This window comes from Amblyraja radiata, chromosome 32, assembly GCF_010909765.2.
Source record: "Amblyraja radiata isolate CabotCenter1 chromosome 32, sAmbRad1.1.pri, whole genome shotgun sequence".
NCBI lineage: Eukaryota > Metazoa > Chordata > Chondrichthyes > Rajiformes > Rajidae > Amblyraja > Amblyraja radiata.
In genome coordinates, this window is record NC_045987.1 from 10,367,549 (window position 1) to 10,391,489 (window position 23,941).

Here is a 23,941-nt window from a genome sequence, read left to right on the forward strand (position 1 = left end):
ATTAATTCCCTCCAGGTTCTACCACCCAACCCCATGCAAGGCTAATTAACCAACCATGCAGCACATTTTTGGGATGTGAGCGAAAATTTGAGACCCCAGTGAGAAACTCGTTGTCACAGGAAAGAATGTAAGCTCCACACAGTCAGCACCCAATCAAATTTGAACTTGGGCAACTGGCGCTGAAGCAGGAGCGCTGATATCTATGCCACTGTGCTGCCGATAGGAAGCAGGCCAGCTGATCTGAGCACAACAGCTCCCTCAAACACATTTGATAATTAGTCAGATAATTTCTGTGCCTGAAATTGATTGTGGGATTTGTATTGGTCAGGACACGGGAGGGAGCTTCCCTGGTCTTCTGCAAAATAACACAATAGAATATTCGACAATCAGCTTGGAGGACATATTTAACATTTTATTTAAAAGAAGACATCTCTAACTGTTCCATCACTTCATCAGTACTACAGTGAGATGCCATCAGAGATTTCATGATAAATTCTCTGGAGCCTCATGATGGAGAAATGCTTGAGAAGGATGGGGTAGTTATGTTTTGTTGAGTTGAGGTGTATTAAAGCCTACAAGCTCCAGAGGATACCCTTTGTGAATTGTCATAGAGCTGTACAGCATGAAACTGGCCTTTTGGTCCATCATGTCTAGTTGACCAAAGTTGGTATACAGGCCTGGTCCTGTTGGCCTGCATTTGGCCTGTAGCCCTCAAAAACCTTCCTACCCATATAGATGTACAAATGTCTTTTAAAAGGCATAATTGTTTACACTTCTACAGCTTCCTCTGGCAGCTCATTCCAGACACAGACTATACTCCAAGTGAAAAATTTGCCCCATAAATCTCTCCCCTCTCACCTTAAGACTATGCCAGCTAGTGTTTGGTTCTTTGTTATAAATCACTATTGTTTGTCGTGAACAGCAATGCCGGTGGAGAGAAGATTACTGAGATTGCACTGGACCTTTGGCGCAGAGGAAGCAAAAGGGAGGAAATTCAATTGAAAGATATTGAAAGTGAAATGTATATCGGAGTCTTCAATAACAAAAAGAGTAAGTATGTTTGCTAAATTTTGGCAGTTTGAAATGAACTGCACTTCGAATCTTCTTTGTACAATTTGATTAATATATACTTTTTTGCTTAAAATGAGGAATGTGCAATGAAGAACACTGGAACAAAATATGTTCGCCAATTGGAAATCTGTACAACCATTGCGGCGGCACAGTGACACAGCCGTAAAATTGCTGCCATACGGTGCCAGAGACCTGGGTTTGATCCTGACCACGGGTGCTGTGTGTATGGAGTTTGTACATCCTCCCTGTGACGGTGTTGGTTTCCTCCCCCATTCTAAAGAGGTGCGGGTTTGTAGGTTAATTGGCTTCTGTAAATTGTCCCTAGTGTGTGGGATAGAACGGGTGTACGGGTGAGCGTTGGTCGGCGTGGACTGGTTGGGCCGAAAGGACTGTTTCCATGCTGTATCTCTAAACTAAACTAAACATCCATTTCAATTTTATGAAGGCTATGCTAGACGTTTTTGGACATTGTGCCTTTGTTTATCTGTTCATATCTTTTTCCACTTCCATGAGTATTCTAGTTACCAGTGCACATCTATGGCATTCCTTATACAGGGTTGACAGGTTTGGGAGCTGCATACATCTAATTCTATTCTGACATGCTTCCTGTTTGCATTGATGTGCTATAAGATCTTTGCTTTCCAGTATTGACTACTTGAGGGTAATCAAAGTGCTGAAAGTTCTTCTGTGGGAAGGATCACTGACTGGAAATGTTGACTGGTTTATCTTTCCACAGATAATGCTTGAGTTCTTCTAGCATCTCTGCTTTTGTTTCAGATTTCAGCATCTACAGTTTTATTTGTTTTCCATCAAAGGTTACTGCACTGGCGGATTGCCTTTTCTTCTTGTAGTCTCAGGAGCACAGACATTTATTGCTAAGTTTCCACAATGTTTGGTTGAAGGCTAATTCAGTGCAGGAGCTTGAAGCTTGTAAAATATTGGAAAGGCTTCACTTCTATAAAAATTGTTATCCAATAAAAGTTTGAAACTGAATCACATAATGGTAATAGCACAGGTGACCAAATGATTGGTCAATGAAGCATCTTAAAGGCAGAGGTTAATGGAAGGAACTGGAGGATGCTGGTAGCTGAACAAATGGTGGAATGATTATGCAAGACCAGAGCTGGTGATCTATAGAGATCCTGACGGATTTATGGTTTGGTCAAGATTACGTAGATTGTGATGTGTTTAGGGCAATGAAGAATTTTAAAACCATGCAAATTGAAATGGTACATAACTGGAGCGCAGATATGAATGGCTGTATGATTTTGATGCTTTGCCTGATGTGATCTTTGTAAACTAATGTATTTTTGGTTCATTGGATAGGTGGATTCTGGCACACCAGCCTCATTGGTTGTAACGTGATTGACTACTTTGTCCCATCCTTCCTCTGGAATATAAACATGTCAAGTTGTGTGTCAAGAAAGAACTGGTAGCCAGGGGTTATCAGGCGGATGAGGAGCTTATTACTGCTGTAGCTGATGAAATGACATACTTTCCAAAAAATGAAAAGATCTATTCAATCAAAGGCTGCAAAACCGTAGCCACCAAGGTGGATTTTAACTTGTAGAATGTGTGTGTTTTTTTAATTGAATATATTTTGCTTTTTGACACTGGACACTTTTTTAATAATAAAAAAAATAATGGGGTAATTGATTGCTGCAGTTGATGGATTTACCCGGGGATCGCGCTATTTCAATCTATCTCAATTTGCCAGTTTGTTCCTGTCGTGATTTTAAGCTGCTATTTAAAGATTGAGAATTTCACACATGTTTACATACATACAGTAGGGAAGTAATTAGTTGAAAATGATTGCATAGCTTGACAGATTGCATAGATTGAGCCACTGCACTTCTTTGAAAATACACTTTTTGTGTAAATTTAAAATTGAGTAATTGCTCTTGACGAAGGAACCATGCAAAGAAATCAGCAATGTATTATGTTCAAGTTTAATCCCACCGTCCCACTTAAAGAAATGACAACGAGAAGAAACTAATTTATGTTGCAATGCACTAACGATCCATTCATGCACAAGGTACTCAATTTCTCCTTCGTAGCAAATGTGAAAAAGCATATCCAACATGGGCTTTTTGTTCAACAATTTTCTTGTTTTGCCTACGGATATTTTTGTGTCAACATTTTTACAGGTCAAATCATGTAAAGTGTATATATTTGTTTTTAACTAAAGCCAGTTAAGATGGATACGTTTCCTAAGAAGGCAAATAGTGTCTGTTTTAGCAATTACTTTTACTATACAAAATATTTCATACTGATACCAGAATAATCTTATTACTTTGTTATAGTGTCCAGTTATGTGACAGGCTCATGATTAAAATAAACACATGTTACTTGGTAAAACATGAAAAGTCTGATATTTTTAACTACATTTTTTCCACTGTAGAGATTTGTTATTAAAAAAAAATGTCACCATGTGAAAATACATGTTATTTTATCAGATTCTTTTCAATTGGATTTGTTTTGTGAATTGCATTTCTAAAGTAATTTAGATCTAAAATGACTGGTGCTGGGGTGGTGGAACATTATATATTTACAGTGCGCTGTAAAACAAGAATACATTAGTTTATAAAGACCCATCATTTATTTATTTGCCTCTGTACTCCACAATTTGAGATTTGTAATAGAAAAAATCACATGTGGTTCAAGTGCACATTGTCACATTTTAATAAAGGCCATTTTTACACATTTTGGTTTCACTATGTAGAAATTACAGCAGTGCTTATACATAATCTTCCCATTTCAGGGCACCATAATGTTTGGGACACAGCAATGTCGTAAATGAAAGTAGTCATGTTTAGTATTTTGTTGCATATACTTTACATGCAATGGCTGTTTGAAGTCTGCGATTCATGGACATCACCAGTTGCTGGGTATCTTCTCTGGTGATGCTCTGCCAGGCCTGTATTGCAGCCATCTTTAGCTTATCCTTGTTTTGGGGGCTAGTCCCCTTCAGCTTTCTCTTCAGCATATAAAAGTCATGCTCAATTGGGTTCAGATCGGGTGATTGACTTGGCCACTCAATAATTTTTTAGCTGTGAAAAACTCCTTTGTTGCTTCAACAGTATGTTTGGGATCATTGTCTTGCCGTAAAATGAACCGCCGGCCAATGAGTTTTGAGACATTTGTTTGACCTTGAGCAGACAGGTTGTGTCGATATACTTCAGAATTCATTATTCTACTTTGGCTAGTCGAGATGTTAGCTGTGCAAACAAAGTAGTCACCCGAGTCGAGATAGACAGCCAAATTTTAACGATGTGTATTCTATTCGCGTGGCGCTAGAATGAACGGTTACAGAAAAAATCGAAGAAGCTCCCGCGCTCATGTGACCGTACCAGCCAATCGCGAGGGTTCGATATTAACAAGGCCACCACAAGGGGCCGCTACAGGACCCACCCCCAGAACCCGAGGTACGGAACTGAGCAGGAGGGTGGACCCGACGTCCAGCCCACGTGGTAACAACAGACGGGACGGGCGGTACAGGTGAGGCTGGCGGAACAAAGCCAGGGGACCTTGACGGTGTGGGAGGAACAGAAGCAAGAGGTGCGGGGAGAACAGGCACTGCAGGTGCCATGGATCGGCCAGCGGACGGCCCCTAGGTGCTACGCCACCACCACCGGGCTGTCGACATCCAGGTGAGCCGGTTTAAGCCGAGTGACGGAGACGATCTCCCGGGCCCCAACGTCCAACCGGAACGTCGGGGCGCAACACCCGGAACGAACCTTTGTAGACACGCTGCAGTGCGGACCGATGCGAATCCCTGCGGGCCAGGCCATGGATGGATACGTCGCACAGCACCAACGCTCCCGTTAGACCGAATGGTCAACGTCGGCCAACCGCAACCCTGAAGCGGCCGTCCTGTAATCCGCCATCCTGTCATCTGTGGGCTGTGCTGCAGCAAACTCCATGTAATCCACACCGTGGTCCACAGCTGGGACGGCCAGGCGGGACAGGACATCGGCGACTGTGTTGCACTTCCCGGCCACGTGCTGTACGTCCGTTGTAAATCCGAGACGAATGCCAGGTGTCGTTGCTGCCGAGCGGACCATGGGTTGGACAGCTTGGCCAAGGCGAACGTCAAGGGCTTGTGGTCGGCAAAGGCTAGGAAGGCCTGCCCTCCAGGAAGTAGCGAAAGTGCCGGATGGCCAGGTAGAGGGCAAGGAGCTCTCGGTCAAATGCAGTGTAGTTGCGCTCAGGGGGCCTCAGCTGACGGCTGAAAAAGGCGAGCGGCTGCCAGCGGCCGTCAATGAGCTGTTCCAACACCCCACCCACGGCCGAATCTGAGGCATTCACCGTGAGAGCCGTCGAGGCCGTGGCCCGCGGGTGTACCAGCATGGTGGCTCCACGCCCTCGAACGTGGCCTCCGCCTCGGTGGACCACACGAGTTCCCGTGGCTTACCAGCAAGGCACTGGAAGAGGGGGCGCATGATTCTGGCCGCCGCCGGCACGAAACGGAAGTTGACCATATCGACAAACTCCTGTAGGCCTTTCATAGTGAGCGGCCTAGGGAACTGCCGGATGGCCTCCACCTTAGAGGGCAATGGGGTGGAGCCCTGCGAGGTGACGTTGTGGCCCGGAACGAAATAGTGCAGAAGCCAAACTGGCATTTTGCGGGATTGACGACAAGTCCATGATCTTGAAGCCGCTGGAACAGCGCCCGCAGGTGTATGAGGTGTTCCTGTTGTGAGCGGCTCGCAACCAGGATGTCATCTAAGTAGATGTAAATAAATTTCAATCCCCGACCGATCATGCCTATTAGACGCTGGAACACCTGCGCGGCACCAGCGACACGTGCGGCCACCCTGTGCAGGAGTTCAAGGTCTCCGAGGGTAGGTTCCTGTACGTGCATGTCGACCTTGTAGGTCCCTTGCCACAGTCCCGCTGTGCCACGCACCTGCTCACCATCGTGGTCCGTTTCACGGGGTGGCCAGAGGCGATCCCACTTACTGATACCTCCGCCGCGGCTTGCGCTCAGGCTATGGCGGCCCACTGGATCGCAGGTTCGGGGTGCCATCTGACATTTCCACCGACCGGGGGGCCCAGTTCCTTGTGGTCTGCCCTAGCCCAGCTCTACGGTGCCCAGTTGCACCATACGATTGCCTACCACCCGCAGGCCAATTGGCTGGTCGAAAGGTTCCGTCGGCACTGAAAGCTCGGCTTACGGGCACGGACTGGGTGGCCCGGGGATTTTCTGCCTGTCGCCCGCGGTCAAGTCGCATCAGCCCCAGCGCTGCTGGCCGGCCTTCGAGAAAGGGTGAGCACGTTGGCCCCAGTTCCCACTGCTAGGCACGATTCGTCTGCGGTGCATGTGCCCACAGTGTTACAACAGTGTGACTATATTTTCTTCCGCAGGGACGCTCACCGCTCGCCATTACAACGGGTCTATGAAAGCCCATTCCGTGTGCTGCGAGCCGGAGTCGTCACGTTGGGACGAGAGAGCGCGCCCACCATCCCGGCGGCACGTGGACATCAGGAACCGCCCACGACCAGGCTGACACGCCTCTGGGAGAAGGTGGGTGCGCTCTCTCCAGTCCCAACGTCCCGCCATGGACTCACCACCACGTACGTCCCACCTGCCCTCCAGGACTGCCGGTACGTCTTCCTTCGCCGGGATTCTCACCATACACCACTGCAAAGGCCTTATGAGGGACCTTTCCAGGTTCTGCAACACGGCACCACGACTTTTGTCATCAACATGGGCGGCAGGCATGAGACTGTCTTTGTGGACCATCTTAAGCCGGCACACTTGGACCTTGACAAACAAGTGCAGGTGGTTTGTCATTTAAGAGCCATTTAGACAGACACATGAACAGGTAGAGAACAGACAGATATGTTGACCCTTGTCACAAGGGGAATTGAATACAAAATTAGGAAAGTAATGCTGCAGTTACCCGCATGTCTTTGAGGTGCAGAGGAGCAGTTCCATCCTCCCACCTTAAAGCTCTTTCATCTAGTCTTTGACATTTCCACCCTGAGAAAAGGTTCTGTCCACCTTATCTATGCCTCTCATAATTTCATATACTTCTGTCAGGTCTAGGGTTGCCAACTTTCTCACTCCCAAATAAGGGACAAAAGGTCAAAATTAGGGGCAAATTCCCAATATCAATTAGTTGACTGACTCGGCCGTGGCTGGGTAAATGATGAGTTAGCCCGGGTGCTGGACTGCATACAAATCCCAGCCGGCGGGCCAGTAGAGGAGTTTTGATCCAGGCCACGCTATGTTGTATGCAACATCCTGCACCCCATCCAACTCATGAACTGATGATCGGCCATGAGAAGGAATAAGCGAAGGTCGGACAGCTGGCCGGGCTGCTGACAGGCGGGGCCACGGGCTAGGCACTGCTGCTGCACTCCATGGGCTGCACTGCATCGAGACGGGTGAGACGGGGCCAGTCGCAGCGCTCCGAACCAACAGTCCCCTTGACCCGAGTAGTCGCAGTCAAATACGGGACAAGTGCGGACAAACCAACTTAGCCCAATATACGGGATGTCCCGGCTAATACGGGACAGTTGGCAACCCTCGTCAGGTTCCCCTTCAAATTCTTACATTCCAGAGAAAATAATCCAAGTTTGTCCAACCTTATAGCTAATACCCTCTATAATGCAAGCAAAATTGTGGTAAACCTCTTCTGCACCAAAATGTTAGTGGAGCAGCCAAATCAAGTGCTGTGCATTGTATAGATAGAACATACAGGTAGTGAGGAAATTAGTATTTAGTAATGGATGGTATTAAGAGCTGCACCGATTTAAGGCAAGTAGGGAGTATTCCATCATGCTCCCAAGTTGCGTCTTGTTTTTATTCCATCGTGTTCATGATGTCTCTTGTAATATCTCTCTTTTCAGCTTCTTCCACCCACTTATCCTTCACAGACCTCTGTCATCTTTTGTATCAAATACTTAATCAATTCACTTTTGAAAATCATTGAACCCGCAGCCCAGTCTATATAACCTGCCCACCATCCCGGGCATATAACAGGTTTTATATTTCTATTTACAGATTATGCCAAAAACATGAGTATTAAAATGCTTTTGAGGACTTTGTGCATCCCCTGAATTTTTTTTCCTCGGAGATCTTATTTCAAGTCCAAAAAAATTGTCCTGCGTTTGACGTGTGCCTGAATCATCAAGCTCTGTCAAGGCATTACGGATCTGAGCACAAATCAAAACTTAGAAGAATCTTCCGCCCTTGTATATTTGGATATTTGGAGACTCCCCCCAGAAATAAATTCTGCAAGGGGGACAAATATGGATGTGTCTAAAACTATGGGGAAAAGATCGAAGATAACAGTTAACATCCAGAAAATTGTCATATTATTAGTAGATTCACGTAAAATGAAACGAAAATAAATAGGTGAGTAGGGATAGCGAAGATCTTATAGCTCCGCTATAGGATCTTTGGGGAATAGAATAATATGTTGATTGGATTAGATGGGGTTCTATAATCTTAATTGTATTCGTTCAAAAACGTATTCGTTTTTTTTTCCTTCTCGTCACAAATGTTGCTGGACTTACTGAATAGTTCCAACTCTCCAGAAAATGAGACACTGAGAGTGAGTGTGAGGGACCAGTTGACTGTTGTCAGCACCATATTCCTGCCTGTGTGGATGCCCCTCACAAACATGTCTGGCTGAGGGTTGGGGGGGGAGGTCAGAGGGGCGGATGTGACGCTGCCTGCTCTTCCGCTGGGTTGTCAGGGCTCGCTGGCCGCTGCGTTGTCAGGCGGGGTCTTGTGCCTCGTCGCCTGTTAGGGGGCGGCCGCCAGGAAACCGACAACATGAAGGTGATGGTCCGGGCTGTGCTGCTCGTGCTCTTGTCCACTCCTTTTCTGGTGGTCGTGGAGCCCATCGGTATGGGCACTTTTTTTACCGGCCTCTTCCCCAAACTGTACTGCAAGTTCCAGGTGTGTTGTGATGACGAGGGCGTGAAACTCAACCTGACAGGTAAATGGCCGTGACATCTCACCGCCACGTTAACATACACCGGCTATTTATTTGTGTTGCATCCGCATGCCTCAGGCCACCTTGCAACACGTCTGCTCTCTTCGGGGTAGTTGTGCCAATGGACAATGCACAACACATATTTGCTGATGGGAATTACAATGAAAATTCAGATTTTGATACAAATCCAGTAATAAGCCAGTAATAACTTGGCTCTATATAATAGGGAGAAGAAATTGATTTATTTAATCTTAACTTTATTTGTCTCTTTTGATGAGTGGAGAGTGAAAAGAGGTCATTGAAATAGTGTTGTTTCTATAATAATGTGATAAATAAATAAAACAGTGCACCACAGAAAGCCTGTCATATACATTTATCAGGTCTCTCCTGACCTCCAATGCTCACAGAACATAGAACAATACAGCACAAGAACAGGCCCTAAAGCCCACAATATATGCATGCTGAACATTGATGCTGGGTTAAATTAATCTCCTCTGCCTGCATGTAACCCATATCCCTCCATTCCCTGCAAATCCATGCGCCTGTCTAATTGCTAGATTCTGGCTGTGATCCTCATTTATTTGTCTGAGATGGTGGCTCTAGTTATCAGAAAATTGTCATATTATTAGTAGATTCACGTTAAATGAAACGAAAATAAATAGGTGAGTAGGGAATAGAATAATATGTTGATTGGATTAGATGGGGTTCTATAATCTTAATTGAATTAGTTCCAAGACTTATTTGTTTTTTTTCCTTCTCGTCACAAATGCTGCTGGACTTACTGAATAGTTCCAACTCTCCAGAAAATGAGACAAAGAGTGAGAGTGAGAGAGAGTGAGTGGGACCAGTTGACTGTTGTCAGCACCATATTCCTGCCTGTGTGGACGCCCCTCACAAACATGTCTGGCTGAGGGTTGGGGGGGGGGAAGGTCAGAGGGGAGGATGTGACGCTGCCTGCTCTTCCGCTGGGTTGTCAAGGCTCGCTGGCCACTGCGTTGAGGCGGGGTCTTGTGCCTCGTCGCCTGTTAGGGGGCGGACGCCAGGAAACCGACAACATGAAGGTGATGGTCCGGGCTGTGCTCTTCGTGCTCTTGTCCACCCCTTTTCTGGCAGTCGTGGAGTCCATCGGTATGGGCACTTTTGTTACCGGCCTCTTCACCAAACTACTGCAAGTTCCAGGAGTGTTGTGAGGACGAGGGCGTGAAACTCAACCTGACAGGTAAATGGTCGTGACATCTCACCGCCACGTTAACATACACCGGCTATTTATTTGTGCTGCATCCGCATGCCACAGGCCACCCTGCAACACGTCTGCTTTCTCTGGGGTAGTTGTGACAATGGACAATGCTGTGGGGAATTACAATGCAGATTCAGATTTGGATACAAATCCAGTAATAAACCAGTAATATCTTGGCCCTAAACAATAGGGAGAAGAAATTGATTTCTTTAATCTTAACTTTATTTGTCTCTTTTGATGAGTGGAGAGTGAAAAGTAATAATAATAATAATAATACATTTTATTTATGGGCGCCTTTCAAGAGTCTCAAGGACACCTTACAAAAATTTAGCAGGTAGAGGAAAAACATGTAAGGGGAATGAAATAAATAGTAGAGACATGACTAGTACACAAAGTAAAGACAGAATTCAATACAAAACACAATATGAGGCAATTAATGCACAGATGAAAAGGGAGGGGGACGTGGGGCTAAGGATAGGCAGAGGTGAACAGATGGGTCTTGAGGCGGGACTGGAAGATGGTGAGGGACACGGAATTGCGGATCAGTTGGGGGAGGGAGTTCCAGAGCCTGGGAGCTGCCCTGGAGAAGGCTCTGTCCCCAAAACTGCGGAGGTTGGACTTGTGGATGGAGAGGAGACCGGCTGATGTGGATCTGAGGGACCGTGAGGGTTGGTAGGGGGAGAGGAGTTCAGTGAGATATGGGGGGGCCAGATGGTGGAGGGCTTTGTAGGTGAGGATCAGGATTTTGTAGGTGATCCGGTGGGAGATGGGAAGCCAGTGAAGTTGCTTGAGGACTGGAGTGATGTGATGCCAGGATTTGGTGTGGGTGATGAGTCGGGCGGCTGCGTTCTGGACCAGTTGGAGTCGGTTGATGTAGGTGGAGCTGATGCCAAGGAGAAGTGAGTTGCAATAGTCCAGTCGGGACGAGATGAAGGCATGGATGAGTCTTTCAGCAGCGGGAGGTGTGAGAGAGGGTCTGAGTTTGGCGATGTTGCGGAGATGAAAGAAAGGTTTTAATGACATGGCGGATGTGAGGCTCAAGGGAGAGGGTGGAATCAAAGATCACGCCAAGGTTGCGGGCCTGGGGAGATGTGGTCATTGATATAGTGTTGTTTCTATAATAATGCAATAAATAAATAAAACAGTACATCTGAAGAAATTTTTTTTAACAGGTAGGAAAGTATGCGTTTCTAGCATTAATAACATATACCGGAAGTGACGGATGTCTTCCAGTTGGATTTAGCGGCTCCGTGCGTCGAGCCCTATGACCCAGTGACCTTTCGTGAAACCTCCCTATACTTTTATTAGGTCTCCCCTGACCTCCAATGCTCACAGAACATAGAACAATACAGCACAAGAACAGGCCCTAAAGCCCACAATATCCATGCTGAACATTGATGCTGGGTTAAATTAATCTCCTCTGCCTGCACATAACCCATATTAGGTATGTTGCAAAGCCTACCTGAAGCGTCGTTGAAAATCTTCCGCTGCCCGTGTGCGCGATTTTGGCGCCGTTTAGAGGGGGCGGGTTTAAAACGCGATTTTCTCTAGGCTGTTCAAATCGAAGATGTTCAGCCTAGCTAATTATTAACGAAAAATCGCTGGAAGACCCCGTCGCAAAAGCTATTATTAGTTTTAAAGGCCTCGTAAAATAGTTATAGAAGTTTAAAAATCAATCTCTAAACCCGCGACCGCCAGCATCCTCAGGGTCTCATAAAGCAGACAATTGAAGGAAGGCTGTATATTTTTACATTAAAAAGGGCTTCTAAAGATCCCTTTATACAAAGTTTAATATTGCGAGTAGCTCATTTTGGGCCCATTATATCCCGCAGTATTTTTCTGGGCATTTGAGGCACAAATCTACCGCAATGTGAACGTTCTAAACCAGCGCGTTCCACAGGGACCCACTGGAAAGCTGATTTAAATGGGCATTTATTTACAGCAATTGAACACTGAATTCCATCCATTTGGCCTATAAATTAATGTAAATGAGATTTAAAAATCATGTTTTATTGTGAATTATTTGTGAATATTATTTGGACATTTAGGCTATTTAAAAATGTTAATCATTTATTAAGAAATGGATAGATGTTTAGATCTAGTAATTGAAGTCTGAAATTAGCTACAATTAGGTAACTAACTAATTATATGCTTTAATTTCAGGTCATCCAAGTAAGATTATTTTATATTTGTTTCAGAATGCTTCAATCTATGATAACTGAAAATTTCATTCAGTTCTCTTAATTTTTAAGAAAGTTATGGGCTTTTGACTGTTCACGATCACAGCTTTTTTGTTATGTCCATAGAAAATCAATAGGGAACAAGATGCTCATTTCCGAGTATGAAAATGGCCATAACCTTTTAAATACTTGAGATATGAAAGTGAATTAGGTGTCAAATTAAACTTATTTTTATGCTTTATCTGATGGGATAAATTACAGACTTGATTTTTAAAATCTCAAAATTTTGTAACATTGCTACCCATATCCCTCCATTCCCTGCAAATCCATTTGCCTGTCTAATTGCTAGATTCTGACTGTGATCCTCATTTATTTGTCTGAGATGGTGGTTCTAGTTATCAGTAATTCGAAAATGAGATTGTACTTCCACACCCTGTGGTTGTTGGCTGTATGGAGTTTGCGTGTTCTCCCTGCGACTGCATGAGTTTTCTCCGGGCGCTTCGGTTTCCTCCCACATTCGAAAGACGTGCCGGTTTGTAGATTAATTGGCTTCTGGAAATTGCCCCTATAGTGTAGGATGCAAAAGTGGGGTAACATAGAACTAGTGTACAGGTGATTGATGGTCAACATGGACTTGGTGGACCAAAATATGCTGTATCTCTAAAACTAATATTAAAAACTCTGCAATTAAGATAGAAAATAGGTGCAGGTGGAGGCCATTCAGCCCTTCGATGTTCAAATCATTTGCTTTCCCAATTGCTGGTACTCATTTATTTACATATTTACATGAACCAACGTGTCAAGATTACATTGTACATCACTATTTACCAATCTCAATGTTTAAAATGTTTGTTTTTATATCTCCTATCAAAGGGAATGAATTCCCTTTCCCCCTGCATCCAAGTCATGTAATTTGCCCACATCTATCATGATTTTGAACTCATCTTTACATGAAACATCCACCTCTATCAGTATTATCGATAAACTTCTACACCAATCAACATGTTGTTCTATTCTTTACTCGCATATTTTGTTTTAGCTTCATACAGTCTCTTAATCTAATTTGTAATATAAATTATGATGAGCCAACACTGATTCCTGTCACAGCCGAGTCGCAGGAATCTGCCTGCATTGAAGATTCCAGATATGGGGATAGAAGACTTGCCAGGACTTGCCTGGACTGGAATCTGGAGTGACACAAGTAAATGAATGAGGTTTTCCTAAGGATATTAGATGAAGTAGGACAGATGATGAAACAAAGATGGAAGCAGGCAGTCTTTGTGTCGTTAAGAATGTCAAAAACATTTACAGGGTAAGAAAAGAAGCACATTTAAGACATTGTTAAGGAATGGCAGATGTGTAACTGAGCACAGAAACCGTCCGAGGTCAGAATTTAGACATTTTCACTCCCTACCATCGAGGGGATCTATCGCAGTCACTGCCTCAAAAAGGCTGCCAACCTCATCAAGGGCCCACACCATCCTGGCCACACACTCATCTCTCCGCTGCCATCGGGTAGAAGGTACAGGAGCCTGAAATCTGCAACATCCAGATTCAGGAACAGCTTATTTCCTACAGCCATCAGACTATTAAACACAACTTCAAACAAACTATGAACTGTAACAACTTATTGCACTTTATCTGTTTACTGATGTGTGTGTATATATGTATTCCATGGTATATGGACACACTGATCTGATCTGTATTTATGACTACAATATCCTGTTGTGCTGCAGCATTGCAAGAATTTTGTATTGTATTGTATTCCTTTGTCATTCAGACTTCAGTCAGAACGAAATTTTGTTTGCCTTGCAGTCATAACATAGAATAAAATAACAAAACACACAATAAACACAGATTTAATATCCACCACAGTTAGTCTACCATGCACCTCCTCATTGTGATGGAAGGCAAAAGTCTTAAGTCCTTGTCTCTTCTCTCCTTGTTCTCCCTCTGCACTGAGGCGATCCAGGCTTCCGATGTTGGGACTCCGCCGGGTGATGGTAAGTAAGTCCCGCGACTGAATCCGAACTCTGCGAAAGGGCCGAATTTCATTGTCCTATCTGGGATGCATGACAATAAACTCTCTTGACTTGCCTTGACTTGTGGGGTGGGGTATTGATTGTGTTTTTATTGGACTGTACACGGACCGAAGCACTTCACATTAATAGGATGCTTTCATTTTTAAGCAATGAAGCGCTGGAAAATTGATCAGTATCAGCTCCTGCAGTTGTAACAACTGAGGCATGTTCTATACGAGGCAGAGATATACAGGAAGTAAAATAATAAATTGTATAGTTCTTCTCATATCCTTGGGCTATCTCAAAGTGGTTCATTAACCAATAAAGTATGGCTTCTATTATAAACTTGCTTCATATGCCAGCCAATTTGTGTAAAGTAAATATGCACCAAAGAGCATCATGACTTGGTCATTGCTTAAGGGTAGACATTGGCCAGGACACAAGGGATAATTCCTCCTTTCCTCATGCTTTGGGATCTGTGATGTCCACATTAGAAAGCAAAGTGCCTCTGCTTTATGTACTGATGGAGAGGCAATATCTCCAAATGTTTAACATCCCTTCGGCTCTGCAATAAAAATGTGGAAAATGTGTATCAGTTGTAAAACTCTGCATTTTAAAGAATTTTGTTCTTTGTGTGATAATCTGAACCTTTTATTTCCATAACCAGGTTTGAAGATGGACTTGGATAACAAACTATTTGGACAACATATTGCCAAGCAAGTTGTTTTGAAGGCTGTTAATGGTTTCTTCACAAATCCAAACCCTAAAAAATCTCTAGTTTTGTCTCTACATGGCTGGACCGGGACAGGCAAAAACCTAATTAGTAAATTAATAGCTGAGAACATTTACACGAATGGACTGCAGAGTGCATATGTTCATCAGTTTATCTCCACTTTGCACTTCCTTCACCCTGAATATCTCAGCCACTATAAGGTAACATCAGAGTATGGGTACATTTTAAATTGCTAGATGGGATATTTTGTGTGGGGCAATGCTCGCAGTTCAAAACGTGAAGTGTAGCATAGAGAGTATTGGATATCAGCAGTGAGTTATGCATTTTAATTAAGGTGTTCAGAAGGATTATAAATGAAACGATGGAAATTTGGTGCATGGTGAATGCTGTGTTTTAATCATGCAGTTTAAAAAATGTCTTTATAAAATAATGGATCACCAAGTGAATTATGGTTTTAATCTAATTGTAGACTTTTGGTGAATGCATAAGAAAAAATATAAGTAGTTAAACAACCTCCAAACCTTGAGATTAAAGTGGTGCATGAAAATCAGTTCTTTGTATTTAATGTTTCATTACATAAATTAAAACAATACTGATTATTTGCTTCTAATATTCTCCTGCATGTCATCACAATAGCTTCATTGTAATGTGCCTTTTTAACGTAGTATAGAAGTCCAAAGGCATTTGAGAGGAGTGTTCTCAAACAAAGCAATTGTAATCATACATTGGGAAAAAATGCCCCCAAAAGTGACTTGGTGTGATTAGCTGGGTGGTCATAAGATTACAGAAGATAAAACAAACGAGGCTGCCTGGGATATCCCACCCAACTGAACGTTGAGCTCTAAATACTCAGTGCAGATAACTTGATAGCATACTCATTGAGGAATTGACAAATATGTCATCAATTTTGTTTTGTTCAATTTTATTACAAGCTATTAAATGTAGCATTGATGAAAATAAAAGTTATTTCATTTTTAAAATTTCATAACACATTGAGGCCACCCACCCTTACATTGGGAGAAGCAATAATGCAGATTGGTGCCTTTGAGTTAGGCAGGACAGATAAGCTTCATATACTGATAAATTGTCTATGTTTGATGATCAGACTCATTTCTGATGCCTGACTGGTATCAGGGAGAATAACCTGTTACACATGTAATGTAGGTACATTCTGAGAGCTATTGGAACTGGTACGGTGCTTTGGAGATGGACCTTGGCAGATGTAGGATAGAAAATTGGGAATGAGTGGCACATTAAATCAGACCATTTGCCATCCAAATAATGATTCTGGTTACATCGCCGAGTACTACTGCTTAAATTTGTAATTCATGTGAAGTTTATTGACTTGAGTGCATATTAATTTACTGTATTTACATCCGTAAAAATGGTTGCCCCACAGCTAAAGGATTTGTGGAATAAATTGTTCTTGAGTCTCTTCACGGAAATGGCATCAACGACAACAGAGATCCTTATAAGAAGCAGCAATATCCAAATGTTTGGTAGTAATAAGTATAAACATGTATTTGAGACATTCTATATGTGGGAGTGGGTGATTCAAGTAGAGATTTAAAAAAATTCTCTTATGGGGTGAAACAGGCAGAATCGACCTATCTAACCCTCTTCTGTACTTAAATGTCTTGCTTCACCAGACAGCTACATAACAATACGTGCATATCAAGTGTCAAATTTACTCATCTTCAGCAACCAACCAATTATTTATAGTGACTTTTGTTCTTGCCACAATGAGGCAAAGTCCTGTAATATCAATCAACCCTGCCTTGGGGATAATATATAATCATCTCAGTGGTGCTGTATGAAACAGTGTTTGTGTTGAGAATAGGTGTGTTTGGAGATTTGTGGTGGTGGAGTGAAGAGTTGTTGCTTCCGTGAATATATTTCATACAAAATAAATGACTATCCTTAGGAGCAGCTGCAGAAATGGATCCGTGGTAATGTGTCCACGTGTGCCAGGTCCATGTTCATTTTTGATCAAATGGACAAGATGCAAACAGGCCTTATTGATGCCATTAAGCCTTATTTGGAGTACTATGATAGCATTAATGGAGTGGTGTACCGGAAGGCGATTTTCATTTTTCTGAGGTAAAAGATATATTTATAGTGAATCACATGAACAAAGTCTATCATCAACTTTAAGGAATAAAAATACTGAAATTGAAATAGAAATGTAATTGGGTACATTATTTTATTGACAATTATTGCACATTTACTGAAGGCTTTGTAATATATTGTAAATGCTATTGAAATTATAATGGAGGGAATAAATGTAATGCATGATCAGTCATTGTAGAACAACAGACAACAAAGCAAACAGTGGTCTAAGAGCTGAGCAACAACTGAAGCATGCCATGTTACATGATGTTCAATTTAAACCTCAAGACCTATATTTGTGTTTGTTCATAAGTTCTAGGAGCAGAATTAGGCCATTCAGCCCATCAAGTCTACTCTGCCATTCAATCATGGCTGCTCTATCTTTCCCTCTCAAACCCATTCTCCTGCCTTCTTCCCATAACCCCTGAGCACCAAACAAGCATTCTTAAAGAATAAGAATTAACTTGCATTCATGTAATATCTTGTTATATAATACTGACCAGAATACTATACAATCCATGAAATACCTTGGAAGTGGTAATTTCCATATTTCCTAATGGAAGGAGTTTATTTTAACCTATCGAACCTATGACCAGTCAGAACAGTCCCATTTCCCTCGCCACAAATTTTCCCTATTCACCTACACTCTCATTAATTCCCTCCAGGTTCTACCACCCAACGCCATGCAAGGCTAATTAACCAACCATGCAGCACTTTTTTGGGATGTGAGAGAAAATTTGAGACCCCAGTGAGAAACTCGTTGTCACAGGAAAGAATGTAAGCTCCACACAGTCAGCACCCAATCAAATTTGAACTTGGGCAACTGGCGCTGAAGCAGGAGCTCTCATATCTATGCCACTGTGCTGCCCATAGGAAGCAGGCCAGCTGATCAGAGCACAACAGCTCCCACAAACACATTTGATAATTAGTCAGATCATTTCTGTGCCTGAAATTGATTGTGGGATTTGTATTGGTCAGGACACGGGAGGGAGCTTCCCTGGTCTTCTGCAAAATAACACAATAGAAGATTCGACAATCAGCTTGGAGGGCATATTTAACATTTTATTTAAAAGAAGACATCTCTAACTGTTCCATCACATCATCAGTACTACAGTGAGATGCCATCAGAGATTTCATGGTAAATTCTCTGGAGCCTCATGATGGAGAAATGCTTGAGAAGGATGGGGTAGTTATGTTTTGTTGAGTTGAGGTGTATTAAAGCCTACAAGCTTCAGAGGATGCCCTTTGTGAATTGTCATAGAGCTGTACAGCATGAAACTGGCCTTTTGGTCCACCATGTCTAGTTGACAAAAGTTGGTATACAGGCCTGGTCCTGTTGGCCTGCATTTGGCCTGTAGCCCTCAAAAACCTTCCTATCCATACAGATGTACAAATGTCTTTTAAAATGCATCATTGTTTACACTGCTACAGCTTCCTCTGGCAGCTCATTCCAGACACAGACTATACTCCAAGTGAAAAATTTGCCCCATAAATCTCTCCCCTCTCACCTTAAGACTATGCCAGCTAGTGTTTGGTTCTTTGTTATAAATCACTATTGTTTGTTGTGAACAGCAATGCCGGTGGAGAGAGGATTACTGAGATTGCACTGGACCTTTGGCACAGAGGAAGAAAAAGGGAGGAAATTCAATTGAAAGATCTTGAAAGTAAACTGTATTTCAGAGTCTTCAATAACAAAAACAGTAAGTATGTATGCTAAATTTTGGCAGTTTGAAATTAGCTGCACTTGGAATCTTCTTTGTACAATTTGATTAATATATACTTTTTTGCTTAAAATGAGGAATGTGCAATGAAGAACACTGGAACAAAATATGTTCGCCAATTGGAAATCTGTACAACCATTGTGGCGGCACAGTGGCGCAGCAGCAATATTGCTGACGTACAGTGCCAGAGACCTGGGTTTGATCCTGACTACGGGTGCTGTGTTTGTACATCCTCCCTGTGACGGTGTTGGTTTCCTCCCCCATTCCAAAGAGGTGCTGGTTTGTAGGTTAATTGGTTTCTGTAAAATGTCCCTAGTGTGTGGGATAGAACGGGTGTATGGGTGAGCGTTGGTCGGCGTGGACTGGCTGGGCCGAAAGGACTGTTTCCATGCTGTATCTCTAAACTAAACTAAACATCATTGTCAATTTCATGAAGGCTATGCTAGACGTTTTTGGACATTGTGTCTGTTTACCTGTTCATATATTTTTCCACTTCCATGAGTATTCTAGTTACCAGTGCACACCTATGGCATTCCTTATACAGGTTTGACAGGTTTGGGAGCTATAAGATCTTTGGTTGAGGCGGAGTCTTGTGACTCGTCGGCTGTTAGGGGGCGGACGCCAAGAAACCGACAACATGAAGGTGATGGTCCGGGCTGTGCTGCTCGTGCTCTTGTCCACTCCTTTTCTGGCGGTCGTGGAGCCCATCGGTTTGGGCACTTTTGTTACCGGCCTCTTCCCCAAACTGTACTGCAAGTTCCAGGAGTGTTGTGATGACGAGGGCGTGAAACTCAACCTGACAGGTAAATGGTCGTGACATCTCACCGCCACGTTAACATACACCGGCTATTTATTTGTGTTGCATCCGCATGCCACAGGCCACCTTGCAACACGTCTGCTCTCTCCGGGGTAGTTGTGACAATGAACAATGCACAACACATATTTGCTGATGGGAATTACAATGCAAATTCAGATTTGGATACAAATCCAGTAATAAGACAGTAATAACTTGGCCCTAAATAATAGGGAGAAGAAATTGATTTCTTTAATCTTAACTTTATTTGTCTCTTTTGATGACTGGAGAGTGAAAAGTGGTCATTGATATAGTGTTGTTTATATAATAATGTAATAAATAAATAAAACAGTACACCACAGAAAGCCTGTCATATACTTTTATTAGGTCTCCCCTGACCTCCAATGCTCACAGAACATAGAACAATACAGCACAAGAACAAGCCCTAAATCCCACAATATCGGTGCTGAACATTGATGCTGGGTTAAATTAATCTCCTCTGCCTGCACATAACCCATATCCCTCCATTCCCTGCAAATCCATTTGCCTGTCTAATTACTAGATTCTGACTGTGATCCGCATTTATTTGTCTGAGATGGTGGTTCTAGTTATCAGTAATTCTAAACTGAGATTGTACTTCCACACCCTGTGGTTGTTGGCTGTATGGAGTTTGCGTGTTCTCCCTGCGACTGCATGAGTTTTCTCCGGGTGCTTCGGTTTCCTCCCACATTCGAAAGACGTGCCGGTTTGTAGATTAATTGGCTTCTGGAAATTGCCCCTATAGTGTAGGATGCAAAAGTAGGGTAACATAGAACTAGTGTACAGGTGATTGATGGTCAACATGGACTTGGTGGACCAAAATATGCTGTATCTCTAAAACTAATACTAAAAACTCTGCAATTAAGATAGAAAATTGGTGCAGGAGGAGGCCATTCAGCCCTTCGATGTTCAAATCATTTGCTTTCCCAATTGCTGGTACTCACTTATTTACATATTTACATGAAACAACGTGTCAAGATTACACTGTACATCACTATTTACCAATCTCAATGTTTAAAATTTTTGTTTTTATATCTCCTATCAAAGGGAATGAATTCCCTTTCCCCCCGCATCCAAGTCATGTAATTTGTCCACATCTATCATGATTTTGAACTCATCTTTACATGAAACATCCACCTCTTATCAGTATTATCGATAAACCTCTACACCAATCAACATGTTGTTCTATTCTTTACTCGCATATTTTGTTTTAGCTTCATACATTCTCTTAATCTAATTTGTAATATAAATTATGATGGGCCAACACTGATTCCTGTCACAGCCGAGTCGCAGGAATCTGCCTGCATTGAAGATTCCAGATATGGGGATAGAAGACTTGCCAGGACATGCCTGGACCGGAATCTGGAGTGACACAAGTAAATGAATGAGGTTTTCCTAAGGATATTAGATGAAGTAGGACAGATGATGAAACAAAGATGGAAGTAGGCAGTCTTTGTGTCGTTAAGAATGTCAAAAACATTTACAGGGTAAGAAAAGAAGCACATTTAAGACATTGTTAAGGAATGGCAGATGTGTAACTGAGCACAGAAACAGTCCGAGGTCAGAATTTAGACATTTTCACTCCCTACCATCGAGGGGATCTATCGCAGTCACTGCCTCAAAAAGGCTGCCAACCTCATCAAGGGCCCACACCATCCTGGCCACACACTCATCTCTCCGCTGCCATTGGGTAGAAGGTACAGGAGCCTGAAATCTGCAACATCCAGATTCAGGAACAGCTTATTTCCCACAGCCATCAGACTATTAAACACAACTTCAAACAAACTATGAACTATAACAACTTATTGCACTTTATCTGTTTACTGATGTGTGTGTGTATATATGTATTCCATGGTATATGGACACACTGATCTGATCTGTATTTATGACTACAATATCCTGTTGTGCTGCAGCAATGCAAGAATTTTGTATTGTATTGTATTGTATTCCTTTATTGTCATTCAGACTTTTCAGTCTGAACGAAATTTGTTTGCTTTGCAGTCATAACATAGAATAAAATAACAAAACACACAATAAACACAGATTTAATATCCACCACAGTGAGTCTACCATGCACTTCCTCATTGTGAAGGAAGGCAAAAGTCTTAAGTCCTTGTCTCTTCTCTCCTTGTTCTCCCTCTGCACTGAGGCGATCCAGGCTTCCGATGTTGGGACCCCGCCGGGTGATGGTAAGTAATTCCCGCGACTGAATCCGAGCTCTGCGAACATGCCGAATTTCATTGTCCTATCTGGGATGCATGACAATAAACTCTCTTGACTTGACTTGACTTGACTTGACTTATCGGGTGGGGTATTGATTGTGTTTTTATTGGACTGTACTCGGACCGAAGCACTTCACATTAATAGGATGCTTTCATTTTTAAGCAATGAATCGCTGGAAAATTGATCGGTATCAGCTCCTGCAGTTGTAACAACTGAGGCATGTTCTATGCGAGGCAGAGATATACAGGAAGTAAAATAATAAATTGTATAGTTCTCATATCCTTGAGCTATCTCAAAGTGGTTCATTAACCAATAAAGTATAGCTTCTATTATAAACCTGCTTCATATGCCAGCCAATTTGTGTAAATATGCACCAAAGAGCATCATGACTCGGCCATTGCTTAAGGGTAGACATTGGCCAGGACACAAGTGATGATTACCCCTTTCCTCATGCTTTGGGATCTGTGATGTCCACATTAAAAAGCAAAGTGCCTCTGCTTTATGTACTGATGGAGAGGCAATATTTCCAAATGTTTAACATCCCTTCGGCTCTGCAATAAAAATGTGGAAAATGTGTATCAGTTGTAAAACTCTGCATTTTAAATAATTTTGTTCTATGTGTGATAATCTGAACCTTTTATTTCCATAACCAGGTTTGAAGATGGATTTGGATAACAAACTATTTGGACAACATATTGCCAAGCAAGCTGTTTTGAAGGCTGTTAATGGTTTCTTCACAAATCCAAACCCTAAAAAACCTCTAGCTTTGTCTCTACATGGCTGGACCGGGACAGGCAAAAACCTAATTAGTAAAATAATAGCTGAGAACATTTACACGAATGGACTGCAGAGTGCATATGTTCATCAGTTTATCTCTACTTTGCACTTCCTTCACCGTAAAAATCTCAGCGACTATAAGGTAACATCAGAGTATGGATACATTTTAAATTGCTAGATGGGATATTTTGTGTGGGGCAATGCTCCTCGCAGTTAAAGAATCAAAACGTGAAGGGTAGCATAGAGAATATTGGATATCAGCAGTGAGTTATGCATTTTAATTAAGGTGTTCGGAAGGATTATAAATGAAATGATGGAAATTTGGTGCATGGTGAATGCTGTGTTTTAATCATTCAGTTTAAAAAGTCTCTTTATAAAATAATGGATCACCAAGTGAATTATGGTTTTAATCTAATTGTAGACTTTTGGTGAATGCATAAGAAAAAATATAAGTAGTTAAACAACCTCCAAACCTTGAGATTAAAGTGGTGCATGAAAATCAGTTCTTTGTATTTAATGTTTCATTACATAAATTAAAACTACTGATTATTTGATTCTACTCTTCTCCTGCATGTCATCACAATAGCTTCATTATAATGTGCCTTTTTAACGTAGTATAAAAGCCCTAAGGCATTTGAGAGGATTGTTCTCAAACAAAGCAATTGTAATCATACATTGGGATAAAATGCCCCCAAAAGTGACTTGGTGTGATTAGCTGAGTGGTCATAAGATTACAGAAGATAAAACAAACGAGGCTGCCTGGGATATCCCACCCAACTGAACGTTGAGCACTAAATACTCAGTGCAGATAACTTGGTAGCATACTCATTGAGGAATTGACAAATATGTCATCAATTTTGTTTTGGTCAATTGATGGGACTTAATCATAAAATTTTATAGTGCCAACACTTAACAAGACTTTCCTTATGCTAGATTTAAGGCAATTATTGAAAATCATTCATGAGGGACTATCACAGTGCTAGAAAATGAGGCAATTGTATTACAAGCAATAAATATAGCATTGATGAAAATAAAAGTTACTTCATTTTTTAAATTTCATAACACATTGAGGCCACCTACCCAGA

General features: G+C 42.4%; 1 protein-coding gene across 5 annotated transcripts in view; it reads left to right on the plus strand.

Annotated features, from left to right (window-relative positions):
- The window catches only part of LOC116990864 (torsin-1A-like), a 61,910-nt gene that overhangs the window by 27,412 nt on the left and 10,557 nt on the right, over window positions 1-23,941 (plus strand). Inside the window, exons 6-7 of one of the 5 annotated variants that reach the window (XM_033048942.1) lie at window positions 17,119-17,294; window positions 18,876-19,203. The exons of 3 other annotated variants lie outside the window; for them this stretch is intronic. In XM_033048942.1, the coding sequence (XP_032904833.1) occupies window positions 17,119-17,294; window positions 18,876-19,020 (321 nt within the window). In that variant the 3' untranslated portion in view covers window positions 19,021-19,203. Of the gene's footprint in view, window positions 1-922; window positions 1,225-17,118; window positions 17,295-18,875; window positions 19,204-23,941 lie in introns of those variants that run through there. One more of the 5 variants, XM_033048941.1, reaches the window with a different exon arrangement.